At 37.5% G+C, this 15,565-nt stretch overlaps 2 protein-coding genes across 5 annotated transcripts in view; one reads left to right on the top strand and one right to left on the bottom strand.

Annotated features, from left to right (window-relative positions):
- Positions 1-15,565, top strand: part of atp8b3 (ATPase phospholipid transporting 8B3) — a 61,640-nt gene that overhangs the window by 603 nt on the left and 45,472 nt on the right. For all 4 annotated transcript variants that reach the window (XM_037770983.1, XM_037770981.1, XM_037770982.1 and 1 more), the window contains exon 2: positions 8,083-8,201. The gene's annotated coding sequence lies outside the window, so the exon portion shown is untranslated. The remainder of the gene's footprint in view (positions 1-8,082; positions 8,202-15,565) is intronic.
- Positions 6,893-14,426, bottom strand: nfil3-4 (nuclear factor, interleukin 3 regulated, member 4). The gene is made up of 3 exons (XM_037770986.1): positions 14,217-14,426; positions 8,448-8,537; positions 6,893-8,346 (listed from the first exon to the last, which is right to left on the bottom strand). Exon 3 carries the CDS (start codon positions 8,305-8,307, stop codon positions 7,564-7,566), a length of 744 nt encoding a protein of 247 aa, XP_037626914.1. The 5' UTR covers positions 8,308-8,346; positions 8,448-8,537; positions 14,217-14,426; the 3' UTR covers positions 6,893-7,563.

Here is a 15,565-nt window from a genome sequence, read left to right as displayed (position 1 = left end):
TAACTTTATTTATCCCCAAAAGGGCAATTCATTTGTAGTATTCCCAGTCAATATATCTATACATACATTCAACAGACAACCAATAATTAGTTAAGTCAAAGGAAACATATAAGATAAAATAAGATAAGATGAATCTTTATTAATCCCTGGAGGGAAATTCAGGTGTCAAAGCAGCAACATCAGCAAACAGAGTGAAACACAGGAGAGGTAAAGGTGTACAAAAATTATAAAAACAATAATAGTGAATGGGTGAACATAGTTTATGCAGTCCGTCAATAAATAAATGTAGTATGTGCAATAAATAAATATATATTATATTATAATATATTATAATATTAAAGGCATGGGGCAGTTGGAGGGACAAGATACAATAAGAACCATATAAATACATAGGATTATAGCAATAAAAGCCCCCAAAAAAAGAAACAATATATAAGAATAACATATCTTAAAGTTCCTCTAAATAACAGTCATATAAAATGGGTATGGTCTGTGTTCAGCAGCTTAACAGCAGAAGGGATAAAGGACTTGGAGTAACGATTTGTTTTCCTTAAGGGCACATTATAACGTCGGCCTGAAGGCATCAGAGAGAATTCAGCCGAAAGAATGTGATCTGGTTGGCTGATAATTTTTTTTGCTACTGTGAAGTACTTTATGTGAAGTACTTTATGCTACTGTGAAGTACTTCATGCTACTGTGAAGTACTTCATGCTACTGTGAAGTACTTTATGCTACTGTGAAGTACTCTATGCTACTGTGAAGTACTTCATGCCTACTGTGAAGTACTTTATGCTACTGTGAAGTACCTCATGCTACTGTGAAGTACTTTATGCTACTGTGAAGTACTTCATGCTACTGTGAAGTACTTCATGCTACTGTGAAATACTTCATGCTACTGTGAAGTACTTCATGCTACTGTGAAGAACTTCATGCTACTGTGAAGTACTTTATGCTACTGTGAAGTACTTCATGCTACTGTGAAATACTTCATGCTACTGTGAAGTACTTCATGCTACTGTGAAGTACTTCATGCTACTTTATGCTACTGTGAAGTACTTCATGCTACTGTGAAGTACTTTATGCTACTGTGAAGTACTTAATGCTACTGTGAAATACTTCAGGCTACTGTGAAGTACTTCATGCTACTGTGAAGTACTTCATGCTACTTTATGCTACTGTGAAGTACTTCATGCTACTGTGAAGTACTTCATGCTACTGTGAAGAACTTTATGCTACTGTGAAGTACTTTATACTACTGTGAAGTACTTTATGCTACTGTGAAGAACTTTATACTACTGTGAAGAACTTTATACTACTGTAAAATACTTCATGCTACTGTGAAGTACTTTATGCTACTGTGAAGAACTTTATACTACTGTGAAGTACTTTATACTACTGTGAAATACTTCATGCTACTGTAAAGTACTTCATGCTACTGTGAAGTACTTCATGCTACTGTGAAGAACTTTATGCTACTGTGAAGTACTTTATACTACTGTGAAGTACTTTATGCTACTGTGAAGAACTTTATACTACTGTGAAGTACTTTATACTACTGTGAAATACTTCATGCTACTGTGAAGAACTTTATACTACTGTGAAGTACTTTATACTACTGTGAAATACTTCATGCTACTGTGAAGTACTTTATACTACTGTGAAGTACTTTATGCTACTGTGAAGTACTTCATGCTACTGTGAAGTACTTTATACTACTGTGAAGTACTTTATGCTACTGTGAAGTACTTCATGCTACTGTGAAGTACTTTATGCTACTGTGAAGTACTTTATGCTACTGTGAAGAACTTTATGCTACTGTGTGAAGTACTTTATGCTACTGTGAAGAACTTTATGCTACTGTGAAGTACTTTATGCTACTGTGAAGAACTTCATGCTACTGTGAAGTACTTTATATTACTGTGAAGTACTTTATGCTACTGTGAAGTACTTTATGCTACTGTGAAGAACTTTATGCTACTGTGAAGTACTTTATGCTACTGTGAAGAACTTTATGCTACTGTGAAGTACTTTATGCTACTGTGAAGTACTTTATACTACTGTGAAGTACTTTATGCTACTGTGAAGTACTTTATACTACTGTGAAGTACTTTATGCTACTGTGAAGTACTTTATACTACTGTGAAGTACTTCATGCTACTGTGAAGTACTTTATACTACTGTGAAGTACTTTATGCTACTGTGAAGTACTTTATACTACTGTGAAGTACTTTATGCTACTGTGAAGTACTTCATGCTACTGTGAAGTACTTCATGCTACTGTGAAGTACTTTATACTACTGTGAAGTACTTTATGCTACTGTGAAGTACTTTATGCTACTGTGAAGTACTTTATGCTACTGTGAAGTACTTTATACTACTGTGAAGTACTTCATGTTACTGTGAAGTACTTTATGCTACTGTGAAGTACTTTATGCTACTGTGAAGTACTTTATACTACTGTGAAGTACTTTATGCTACTGTGAAGTACTTCATGCTACTGTGAAGTACTTCATGCTACTGTGAAGTACTTTATACTACTGTGAAGTACTTCATGTTACTGTGAAGTACTTTATGCTACTGTGAAGTACTTTATGCTACTGTGAAGTACTTTATGCTACTGTGAAGTACTTTATATTACTGTGAAGAACTTTATATTACTGTGAAGTACTTTATGCTACTGTGAAGAACTTCATGCTACTGTGAAGTACTTTATATTACTGTGAAGTACTTTATGCTACTGTGAAGTACTTTATGCTACTGTGAAGAACTTCATGCTACTGTGAAGTACTTTATGCTACTGTGAAGTACTTTATGCTACTGTGAAGAACTTTATGCTACTGTGAAGTACTTTATGCTACTGTGAAGTACTTTATACTACTGTGAAGTACTTTATGCTACTGTGAAGAACTTTATGCTACTGTGAAGTACTTTATGCTACTGTGAAGTACTTCATGCTACTTTATGCTACTGTGAAGTACTTTATGCTACTGTGAAGTACTTTATGCTACTGTGAAGAACTTCATGCTACTGTGAAATACTTTATGCTACTGTGAAGTACTTTATGCTACTGTGAAGTACTTTATGCTACTGTGAAGAACTTTATGCTACTGTGAAGTACTTTATGCTACTGTGAAGTACTTTATACTACTGTGAAGTACTTTATGCTACTGTGAAGAACTTTATGCTACTGTGAAGTACTTCATGTTACTGTGAAGTACTTTATGCTAGCTGTTTTAACCTACAAAACAAGACAAATACATTCACTAAAAAACTGTATGAGGAAAAAAGTTAAGGGGATGAAGAAGAAACATACTGAATGTAATGGCTTAATATAGATTGTTTGAGGGCACCTGTATTTTACAACATAACTGCTAGCAAGCTGTCACTCTTGGTGTTCCTACAGTTATCTGCCTAAAGCAGGGGTCAGCAACCTGCAGCTCCTTAGCTCCTCTCCAGTGGCTCCCTGTGGATTATTAAAAATGGAAATGAATAACTGTTTTTCATTTACATTTTCATTTTTATTTATCATTGTTGTAGGTCTATGGTACGACAGTACGACAGAGTATAAGGGCCACATTGAGGAAAAATAAATAAATCTGAGATTTCGAGAATAAAGTCATAATATAACGAGAAAAAAGTCATAAGTTTAAGAGAAAAAAGTCGTAGTATTATGAGAATAAAGTCAATATTATAAAGTAGTAATTTTACGAGTTATTTTCTTTTTTCTCGTAAAGTTATTACTTCATTCTCGTAATATTAAAAAAACCAATTCTCATAAAGTTATGGCTTTATTCTCGTAATATAACGACTTTTTTTCTTGTAAAGTTTTGACTTTATCCTCGTAATATTACGACTTTTTTTCTCGTAAAGTTATAACTTTATTCCGGTAATATTATGACTTTTTTTCTTGTAAAGTTATGACTTTATTCGGGAAATCTCAGATTATTTTTCCCTCAATGTGACCCTAATCCTCCGTCGCACATTTGCACGTTGGCCCTCAGTGCATTAGACTTATATACTATATACTTAGACTATAAACTGTGTTACCTTCATCACAATGCTCAAATGTTTTGCGGCTCCAGACAGATTTTTTATTATTATTATTTTGCCTAAAATGGCTCTTTTGATAGTAAAGGTTGCTGACCCCTGGCCTAGACTAACATCAACAACCTGTACCTTCAGTTTCTACTGCTAATATAACCTTACTAAATTAGCTTTAACAAATGAATTAGATAATATAAGGACACAATGTAGTATTTCTAAGGAACACAGTATTAATTTATGGACTCAAATAACCAGTACTTGTGCATAGTCTATTTGAAAAGATTTCCATAATGCTCTGAGTATTCCCATTGTTAGTAGTCAAATTCTTTTTAGATTGTTTGAATTGGGATTAGTCAAAGGATTAAGATAAATGAACAAAAAGAAAATGTAAAGGTATGCTATGTAGGATTTTCCTAAATAACAATGTATAGTCATACAAAAATAATCCCTCTCAATCATCATCACTTTTGACCCACTAGAAGTGTTTGGCGGTGTCTGTGTCTGCAGAGACCCTACTGTACGTTCTGCCTCTATTTTCTTATTTTGCTGTGTTCAGGACTTTTTTGGCCATCAGCCTTTGGGTACTGGTTGGGTAGCCCCCACGCACGGTGGACACAGTGCTGAAAAAAACACAAATATAGCAATGCAAAATGCCAAGCGGACAAAGCTTTTTCCAAAACCAGAGTGAATCTGGGGTTGGCTTTAACTTCTGCTACCGTATGTGATACTGCAGGTGGTAAACGGGGCTGTGTTCTGGCAACTGCGGTCAGGGGATGTGCGCTTCTGGTGTCGTTATATAATAGGGAAAGGAGGGCCCAACTTTGAATATTGTGTTTACAAACAGTAAGCGATAATTCTTTCCTTCTTTCAGTATGCCTTAGGGATGTCACGAGAACCGATACTCTGCTACAAAGTTGATGCCAAAATTCTGAAACTTGAATAAATTGTTTGAAGGAGATGTTTTCACACCAATATAAAATACATAATAGAGAAGGAATTATAAACTGTTTAACTTGTTTCTCAATTTAGCCCTGTCTCCAGTGTATCATGGATCTGCTTATAGGCACTTTTAAGTACCTGCTGCTATAAACAGCTTCATTAGCTTCACAGCAGCTGATAAGTTATTGCATTCCTGGCCATAAACGAAAATGTTATATCACAAAAACACTTACTCAGTAGTCAGCTGCTGTCTTGTTCCTGTACTGGCACTGACTGTTTCTTTGAGTTTGTCTCTGAGCCAGCAGGACTGGCTGTCTGCCTGGCCAGCAGCAATGTTACCATCAGCGCTGTCAGGCGAAGAGCCAGCAACCTATAGCCTGGGGTGTTGCTGACTCACAAATACACTGAAAGAAACAACAGATGCCAACTGGAAGAAGAGAGCAGTAAGCTACTGTCTCTGTACCTAATGCAAGTGTTTTACTTCTCTGGACCATGGACAGCAAGCCTTCGGTCTCCCCAAGGCTATACACAGCATAGCAGCTGGCCTCTGTATTCAGACACAGCTTTTATCTCTTCTTCCTCTGTAAGGGAAGCAAGCAGCATGGTGATTTAAACATCAGTTTCTGGGTAATGGAGGAAGAGAGGAGTGCTTTTTGACCTTTGTTAGCCATGCAGGGTTTAAGGTTTGTAAAAAAAAAAGGAAGAAGAAACTTAAAGATTTAATTGTTTTAATCTTTTTTTTTTAATGTGATATATATTCAACACAATGTCGTCCCCCAAGCTTATTTGAATATTAGAAGATTCAAACACACTGTGGCACAGTATGGAGGAAGGTGACTACTTCTGCCCACACGGGAAAAATGAAGAAGTAGATCATCATACTTCTTTGTTTCCATTTTGATGGAGGTTGTACTCAGCAGTTTGTTAGGAAAAAATAATATCAGTCTGGGGTGAAAACACATGATGTCTTTTTTATTGTCCACAGGTTTATCTTTTTAAAATTTAAAACAGATTTGATCTGGATTAACACATGTTTTCAACTGCATTTGTATGAAAAAGGAGGAAAATACTTGATTTTACATTAATCTAGCCAAGAATACTACAACTGATGGTTAACAGATACTACAGAATAGGTGCATTAGCACCAAGTAATGTTTATCCAATAACAAAATACAAAGGACATAGGACATACATCTAGTTCTGTCACAGTTGTGGTAAACATTCCTACATGTAAAAAATAAGTCATGTTTTTGCTGCTCAGAGTGGTTCGATAGTTATCAGTCCTTTAAAGCAAGAATGGCGAGCTGAGATCAGTGAGTACTGTTATCTTATTCATTACCCAACTTACTCAACTTTAATATAAGAGCACACACAGAGAAGTAGATTCAGAGCTCTATTTTTGTGATACTCACTGTGACCTTGTACATGAATGGAATCTATTCAAACACCTACTACCTTTTTTATGGGTGAAATGTCCTTCATGTGGCCGTAGCGTGAATGATAATCATCCAACATAGAACCGTCAACGTGTGCTGTGACACAAAAAGTGTAGTGCGGAGGTTTCCACTCCTTTGAATGCAATATGCACCGTTAATTCACAGAAATAGAGCTCTTAAAGTTACAGTGTCAGCAGGAATTTTTGACAGTATGTAAAGAGAAATTAAAGAGGATATATTATGCTGATTTCCAGGTGCATACTTGTATGCTTTAATGTTCAAAAAAAACTTTACTTTTCTTATTTTCTCACACCGAGCAAGGTGTTTCAGGCAGTTCAGGAGCAGTGTTTCTGTGGGGGAGAATAACTCTCTTTGGCGTAGACTTTGGGATTTGTAACCTTGCAGACACTTTACATGGACAAAAAATGTATAAAACACACTAAAGGAAACGGAATAGGCACAAAAGCATAATAGAGTGCTGCAGGGATGACATATTTTTGTAGGCCAACCAGGAAGTTAGCATCGCCTTGGGTTCTCTCGACAAAAAGCTAATGGGATTCTTCCACTGGGTTTTGGATTATTGCAGCTTTGTGGCAAACACACATTTATGATACTTACACATTTTGTTCAGCAAGATAATCTTCACAAAATAACACAACTTTTATGATTTTTGAAGTGTTAATACAATCGCCAGAAGTAAAAAGCTATAGACTATAAATGAACTACACCACGGTCGCATGAATGCAAGTATACACAGGGCTGTAAAGGCTGTAAAGGCTGTAAAGGCTGTAAAGGCGGCGGAGTCGGCGTGATGACGTTCAGTAGTCTCATTTAGTCATTTGTTAGCAACCGCCTTTTTTAAGACACATAAAGGCTTCAAAATTCACGAGTGGGGTATGTATTGAGGCATTTTATGTTGTAGAACAAAATGTTAAAATCTCTTAAGCTTGTGTTAATCACAGACCTTATTTCAGGCATCTAACTAAAAACCTTTTGACTTCAAGACAAGGGAACCGAAAGTGCTAAAATGTGAACTCATTTCCAGGTTTTAGGACTCATTCCTGTAGCACTCTATAGGTCCTCTTTAATTTGTTTCTCAGTCAATCAGTCTGTACAAGTAGACACACCCCTCTGTGTTGGACAGTCAGTCGGACATGTATTGTCTTACTGGAGAGTAGTTTCTGTCTTCTCTGGAGGTGATTTTGCGAGGTGGAGGACGGAAGGACGAGGACAGCACCCCTGGAACCTGCTGCTCCTCCTCCTCATCTGAGGCAGCTCTCGTAGGAATAGGCTTCAGTAGGGGAGCTCCCGGATGGGGTGAATGGACGGGCAGGAGATTTCGAGGGAGGACAAGGGGAGCGAGGAGGCCAGAGCCTGTAGGCGTGTTCAAATATGAATAGCCTCTCATGGTATGGAGGGCATATGCAGGGATGAAGACAGGGTGAGGTGGTTGGTGTCTCGGCATAACAGAGGAGTCTCTGCCACCCCAGTAGTAGTCTCTCTGCAGGGACTGGTGGTGTGTGCTTGTGGGCTGGGTGCTGCTGTGGACATGGTGTTGCAGTTGGTTACTCTGGTGAGCAGCGTAGCCTGCAGGGTGGACCAGGCCAAAGCGCAGCTTGATGGCCATTAATTCAGTACTAAGCTTGGTATTTTCATCTTTCAGGGCCATGAGATGAGTCTCCAGCACGTAGTCGCTCATCCTCCTCTTCTCCCGTGACCGTTTGGCTGCCTCGTTGTTCTTCCGACGTTTCTCCCAGTAGAGGTCGTCCTTCTTCTCCTCAGGTATGAACTCCCTTTTGCGACGTGGTCCCTTACGTACCAGTTCCTCTTCCACTTGTAAAATATGGCCGTCTTGGCCTCCATGAAAAGGTGACAACAGGGACTCCATGGTACAGAAGATGAAAAATAAATGAAAACCAACTGAGACCTGAAATCAAGAGGAATAGAGGAGAGTTTTTAGTCTCGTGTGGGAGGTTGAGTAATACAGGTACTTCATTCTTGTATAACCTTATCTGATATGCGTTTTACCTCTTCTTATCTTGGTTTTTCTTCGATGAAAGCACCGTAGTATTTGTGAATGCAGTGATGACCGGAGTCTGTGATATACACAGCTGTTAGCTATGGGGGGAAATAATGAAAATGTCAACAATGAGTCATGTTGAGAAGTCTATACCTTTTATAGCAGCAACAATACAACTACTGAGACTGAGTTGGTGTTGAATGTCATTGTAAAAATGTAATTGGATTGGGCTGAGATGATAAATGCTGTAGAGAATCTTGGATTATGGGAATATTTATGATATCTACCTTGATTTGTGAATTTACATCCACTTATGTGTTTGTGTGAGCCATGTAAAGCACCAAAGGACCCTCTTGCCAGTCTATGACAAAACCAGTTGCGGTAATACTGTAAGTCTGTGCATATGTGGTTTATCTCTCCGAAAAGCTGCAGAGGGTCCGACAGCACACTCAGTCGTACCTAAAACCCCCTTCCTGACCACACCTCACCTCCTACCTATCTAGACCACATGTGAAATGTGACGGGAAACAAGCAGACAAAGAAGAATGTGTTTGATAATCAATATGCTGTTATATAAAGTTGTTAACAACAATAAGTTCATGCAGCAAACAATAGATAATGTACTGATCTGCGATTAATCGAAAATGAATCTCACATTTTTTATCTGTTCAAAATGTAGCTTAAAGGGAGATTTGTCAAGTATTTAATACTCTTTTCAACATGGGAGTCGGCAAATATGCTTTTTTGATGCAAATGTATGTAAATATTTATTATTGGAAATAAATTAACAACACAAAACAATGACAAATATTGTCCAGAAACCCTCACAGGTACTGCATTTAGCAATTTAGCATAAAATATATGCTCAAATCATAACATGGCAAACTGCAGCCCAACAGGCAACAACAGCTGTCAGTGTGTCAGTGTGCTGACTTGACTATGACTTGCCCTAAACAGCATTTAATTATCATAAAGTGGGCATGTATCTAAAGGGGAGACTCGTGGGTACCCATAGAACCCATTTACATTCACATATCTTGAGGTCAGAGGTCAACGGACCCCTAAGAAAATGTCCATGTCAGTTTTTCTTTGCCAAAATTTTGCGTAAGTTTGGAGTGTTACTTAGCCTCCTAGTAGCTGGTATGACATGGTTGGTACCAATGGATTCCTTACTTTTTCTGTTTTTTTATGATGCCAGTATCCAGCTAAAACTGAGCCTGCTACAAACCTAAAAATCACAAGTTGCGTTAATGTGTTAAAGAAATTAGTGCAATAAAACAAATTTTCGTTAACAAGTTATTATCACGTTAACTTTGACAGCCCTAGTTGCAAAATTGCATTTTAAGGTTTTTTGTAGCCAGACAGTTGCCGTTGCATTTGGTTCACTTGAGTGGAGAGGTGATTAATTGAGCTTGTCATATATAAATGATATACTGTATATACAGTTTTTCACCATCAAGCCCATTCTTAAGTCGAGTTTGAGTCTAACAACGCTTTGTGTTTCTCACTTTATCCCCCCCCCCATCTTCCTCTTTGATGGACTTATCCACCCAGTCACCACTTCCCCCTTTCTCCATCTCTTTTATCTACTTGCCTCACTTCACTTTTCTACATTGCGGGGAAGAAAAGGCAGTCAGTAATAAGGGCTCGTCCATTTTGTCACATAAGGCAGGAGGTAAAATCAAACAGGAAGATATTTTGAATAACAAATTAGCATATTTTCAACACCGTCTCTTTCATTCGCGGGGGTTTGTTGGTGGTTTAATGGGAAGCTGTGCAAGAAAGATGAACACTGTTGAAACCACAGTCAGCCCCTGCCAGCCTCTGTGCATGCAATCATATGCACACATTGAGCTTACACACACACCTTTTAACTCATTGATGTTTCCCCTACACCTTATTCTCGCAAACAGCACTATAGCAGATAAGTTCATACATCATACACTGCTTTATGCAAGCAGCTACATGCAACAACTCATAAATGAGCTGCGAAATAAACTGTCACTCAGAATTTCCCACATGAGGAACCAAAGTACAAACCATTACTTCAGTCTATTACCTCAAATATTATCATGCAGTGTCCTGTTTAGTTGGCAAGTTCTCATTTTGTATTTCTGTTATTCACATTTAGAGCAACTTCTCAGCATATTCACTGACCGTACAGTCATATTTAGACGTGACAGTCAAGCTGAGACAGAGGCATCAAAAGAAAAGTTTCAAAGGGGCCATGCGCCCTGTGTGCGATGGTGAGAACGCACATCAGGTTAAAAATATTCAAGCCTGTGCCCAGTGAGGAACGTAGACCCGAAGCCCTGGTGTGTTTGTTTGTCTGTGTGAGAACATGCACACCTGCATATTTGTGTGTGGCACAAAGACTACTAAGCGTTGTATACTCTGCTCGCAAACCCCAAAATAAGCAACAGCAGGAAGAGAGAAAACAATAATCATACAGGGAAACAGAGAGAGAGAAAATAAAAAAAGACAGGGTTCCTGAGTGAACTCTCTCTTGAGGCCGAGCCTGCTCTCTACTCTACTCTGCTGCATTTGCACCTGTTTCTTATTGACTAATTATAGCCAGCCTGCTTTTTAGTAAGGAACTATCAAACTTCTTCTTTTTGCGTCTATCCGTTTTCTCATACTCCATACCATCTGCTGTTGTGTTGCTATGCACCCTGGCAGCTATTGTTAAAATACCCATAGGAGGAGAATTTGGTCAGTCCCTATTTTGTGGCTTTCCACCTCGATGTTTATGTGTCTTGTAAACTGCCATTGTGGAAATATGAGTGAATGAATACTCTCTTGAGGGAATATAAAGAATTTGCCGCAGTTCTTGGCTTGAATTGTCCGTTGACGCATAAATTCCTTGAAGGCCAATGCTTATAGCACCATCGTTTTACCCGTACTTTATACATAGTAAATGGAAAGCACCATAAAAACCTTCACTTTTTTAAACTGATGACTATACGTGTAAATTAAACTGTAATCAAAGTATTTACGGCATTATGCAAAGAGGAAACACGTCTATGCAGAGAGTATGGTACTAAGCCGTCAATGTTATCATGTATGAATGGATGGGTGGACAGTGTCTTTTATTGAAGTCTTCTAAATTATGTGTTTTTTACAATCATATATTGTATGATGGTGCTTTATATTGACGTCATGTACAAGATTCCTCCTTATACCCAATAATCTACACTCAGTGGTCACCTTATTACGTACATCTGTACAATCTAGTACAATCCAATTGATTACAACTGTTCTGCCATAACGTTTACTTTTGTGATGCCTATCATAGAGGTGTTAATTCAATTGTATGTTAGTGTTAGTGGTGGTTGTGTAATAGATGCATTGTATTGAGAGGTGTTTCTAATATTATGCCCCTCTCATTAGGAACACCTCTCAATATTATATAGTCCAGTACCACATCACTGCAAACTGCAATCTCAATAATAAACATTTAATTAAATGTACACATTCCTGACAGTGCCAACAAAAACTGTCAAGGTGGAATTTATGGCAGAGCTGCTGCTTTGAAATGCATTAGATTATACAGGTTCAAGGTGCTTTACTTGTCATTTGTCAATTCCAGCAAAGCAGTCATTGGCAATGAAAATATTAGGTTCCTTCAGCAATGCTCATAAAAAATGATAATCTAAGACATTAAATGGTGCAGTTGAAAGGGATTAGATATAAACATAAGTAAATATAAAAAAGTAATGTAAATTTGTAATGCAATTTTGTTGAAGATGGGAAAACTGAATGTAACAATACTATACATGTAGTATATATATGCATGATGAGAAGTAATATATGTACACAGAGGTGTAAACAGGAATGTAGTATGTAATAATGAGAAATAGATGTACCTAATAAAGTGGCCACTGAGTATATATAGTTACTAGGGATGTAACGATGCATCGATCTGGATCGATATATTGAGTCAATGATCAACGATCCTTTATTTGGAAATTCCCACTTTATATTTGTTCTTTTTAGTAAAAATAATAGATTGTTTTTCATTTAAATGTCTGGATCATCAAATTTGTCAAATCATATTTTAGTTGCTTTTAGTGAGTTGATATAAATGTAACTGATTGAGTAAAATGGGCAGATGTTATCATGTCATATCCATCACAGGCCCCTGAATTGAATTCGAATACAAATCTTAGCGTGGCAGTCTTTGTGATATCAGCAAATATTGTATTATCGTCCAAAGAATTATATTGTGATGAAACTTGTGGTTTACATAGTTACCACTATAGGAGGTTGATTTATACTTCGTTTTTTGGAAACATCTAGATTGCACTTAAAACCATCCATGTTAGATGTGATGTAATGAAAGCTCTAGACATTACTGTAACTTGTCTGTCAGATGGGTGAGTTGAAACACCTGTGTGATGAAGTACAATACAATAGCAGGCCAAGAAATACCACTTTACTTAAAATGTTAACTTAAAAATGTTTTTGTTGTGTTGGACATTGATATATTGAAAGGTATTTTTTTACGTCTTCTACCTCACGTATATGGAAGATAGTCAAAAATGACTGTGACCTCGAGGGACAAGGCCATGAACTTGACTGGGACAATATTTGGGGTAACATATTTATCTCATCACAAACCAACTCATCAGCTCATTCACTGTAAGTTTGTGCATAAATGTTATGCCACACCATACAGGCGCTTAAAAATAAAGCTCACAGATAGTCCAAACTGTACTCAAAGTAGCCAGAATACTGTTGGTACATACCCTCATGTTTTCTGGGGATGCCCTTCTGTATCTAAACTCTGGTCTAAGCTTGAAAAATATCCTAGAATTCCCAATTCCTAAACAGCTTATTATTATTACTCAATGATGACTACGCCCTCAGTGATAACACCAGGTTAGCCCTCAGGAAAATCATATTTGCGGGTTTAACTGCCGATAAGAAGACCATAATACACTCATGGCTTCTCCCCTGAGCCTCCATCGATGATTGAATCATTTTAGGGATATTACTCTCATTGAAAGTTCATTAGCTGTAATTAACAAAGCACGGGCATCCGCTGCAGAGGCTTGGGACATCCTCATTTGTTATCTTTCGAAACCACATTTTCTTGCACAGATGTGTCGCTTTTATAAAATGTATGAAGACCTACACACATATTATCTAGCATCTGGGAATTTCTATGTGATAGCATGTTTTTGGGCTGTCCGTCTGCACCATTCTCATGAACGTAATATCTTTTGATCTTCCATATCATGCATAACAATTTGATTGTTTTGATTACATATATATTTAAAAAGTTCAGTTACTTGATTCGAGCTTTGGTCGATTTATAAAAACATTAGCAACATTTTACTGTAAGGACTTTTACAGTAGAAACACGCCCTGTCCAAAACTGTCCTTCTGAATTATCTAGTAACACTTCCTCTTCCTCAAACAATTCTTGACAGATAATAGAGTAACATTTTCTGGTAATCTATTCTGAATTAATTGATTTTGTTTTGATAATATATATATAACAAAAATATGAACCGAAAAGCCCGGTCACTTGCTCCTGTATTTTGGCAACATGAGAAATGTTTGATGATTCCAAAATGTTTACCGAGTTGACCAACGATTTCAAAGCATACAACGCTGGGTTGTTGTGCTGCGTTCAGCACAATATAATGATAGTATATGTGTAAAAACCCTCTGGTTACAAACACCCAAACCATTTCCTCCCCTGAATCCATCAGCTGTTTACATACATGGTCATAACCACTTTAGATGTGAAAATGAGCTTGAGGCCTTACCTTCAACTGCTGTATGTAGAACTGCCGCAGAGGTGCCTACGACCTAATTCAGAGTTACCTCGCTCTCACCCAGACCAGTATTAATATACTAACTTAGAGCTGTGAACTGTTCCTTAGAGACTGCGTCATGAGATTGATGCACATACAAGCAGATGGGGGCTCATAATGTCTCGTTGCTTTCAGTCCTACCCTCTCCCCTTGTCTGCTTTCTCTCACTCTTTCCTGTCTAACTCAGACTGTCCACCTCTGTTGTCACATGGAAAGTATCTGACTGGTCCCCCCTTGATCTTGATAGTGTTGTGGTGTCCGTGGGTTGCCCACACAGGGGTCTCAACTATGCTGTCAGTTTCAAACAGAGATATTTTGTGTATTGTATTGCAGATGGATATGCATTTAACACCGTAGTGTTTGGTAATACACCAGTATTTCATGAAGTAAATCAATTTGTTTTGTCTTTGCAGTGTGTTGCTGTGTTGTTTTCTGCACTGTAGCAACAAGGGCTGCACGATTTAGAAAAAAATATATAATTGTTATTGTTTTGACTGATATTGCAATTGCGATAGGATTTGCGATATAAGAGGGTATGACAATTTTTAATTGAAAAACATATTAAAATGATTAGGCCAGGACACCTCTGCAGCACGACAATATTTAATTTAAAATGGTATTTTGACACACATTTCACCTCGAACAAATCCTCCTCATCCTGCGATTTGAAAATTGCAGTAGGCCATATTGCGATTTCAATAAAATGTTGATTAATTTTGCTGCCCTACCTGTAGCTGCATTATGATGTGTTGTGTAGTATTCAATGTTTCCTCCACACAGACATTTAGAAGTCAGGTGCTCACCTCGTGCCTCGTTCCAGAAAAAAACTTAGCAGCGGTAGTAGTAGTAGTAGTAGTAGTAGTACAAGTATTACAAATAGTTGTAGTACAGGAGACTAAGCCTCAACACCCAGTAAAAATATATCACTCATATCAGTTATGTGTCTTTCAGATATTTAAAGCAAAACTGAGATGAGTGAAGTGACTGACATTTTTCTGTGAGTGTTAAATAAATCTTTGGCACCTCAGATTCTCAGAAAAAAAGGAGAAGTTGTTTGTCACTTATCAGCGTAGATGTCAAAGTTGCGACTACTTGTTTGCACATTTAATCTCCTCTCACAGATCTGCTGTTTGCAACACACGTTAAAACAATTTGTAACACATTATAGGAAGACAAATTAACTTTGTACAGTAATTGGAATTATAACACACTTTTGTCGTGACTGGAAATTGTATCTCAAACCCCCCATTTCTATGTATAGACACCGTCACATGTAGACAAGTAAGATGTTTGCTTCCTGT

This window comes from Sebastes umbrosus, chromosome 5 (assembly GCF_015220745.1).
Source record: "Sebastes umbrosus isolate fSebUmb1 chromosome 5, fSebUmb1.pri, whole genome shotgun sequence".
Lineage (NCBI taxonomy): Eukaryota > Metazoa > Chordata > Actinopteri > Perciformes > Sebastidae > Sebastes > Sebastes umbrosus.
Note: the sequence above shows the minus strand (reverse complement) of the source record. Positions and strands in the feature narration are given on the sequence as shown.

Bases quoted from the DNA above. Each gene is read 5' to 3' on its own strand.
- nfil3-4 (XM_037770986.1), bottom strand. From the start codon at position 8,307: ATGGAGTCCCTGTTGTCACCTTTTCATGGAGGCCAAGACGGCCATATT.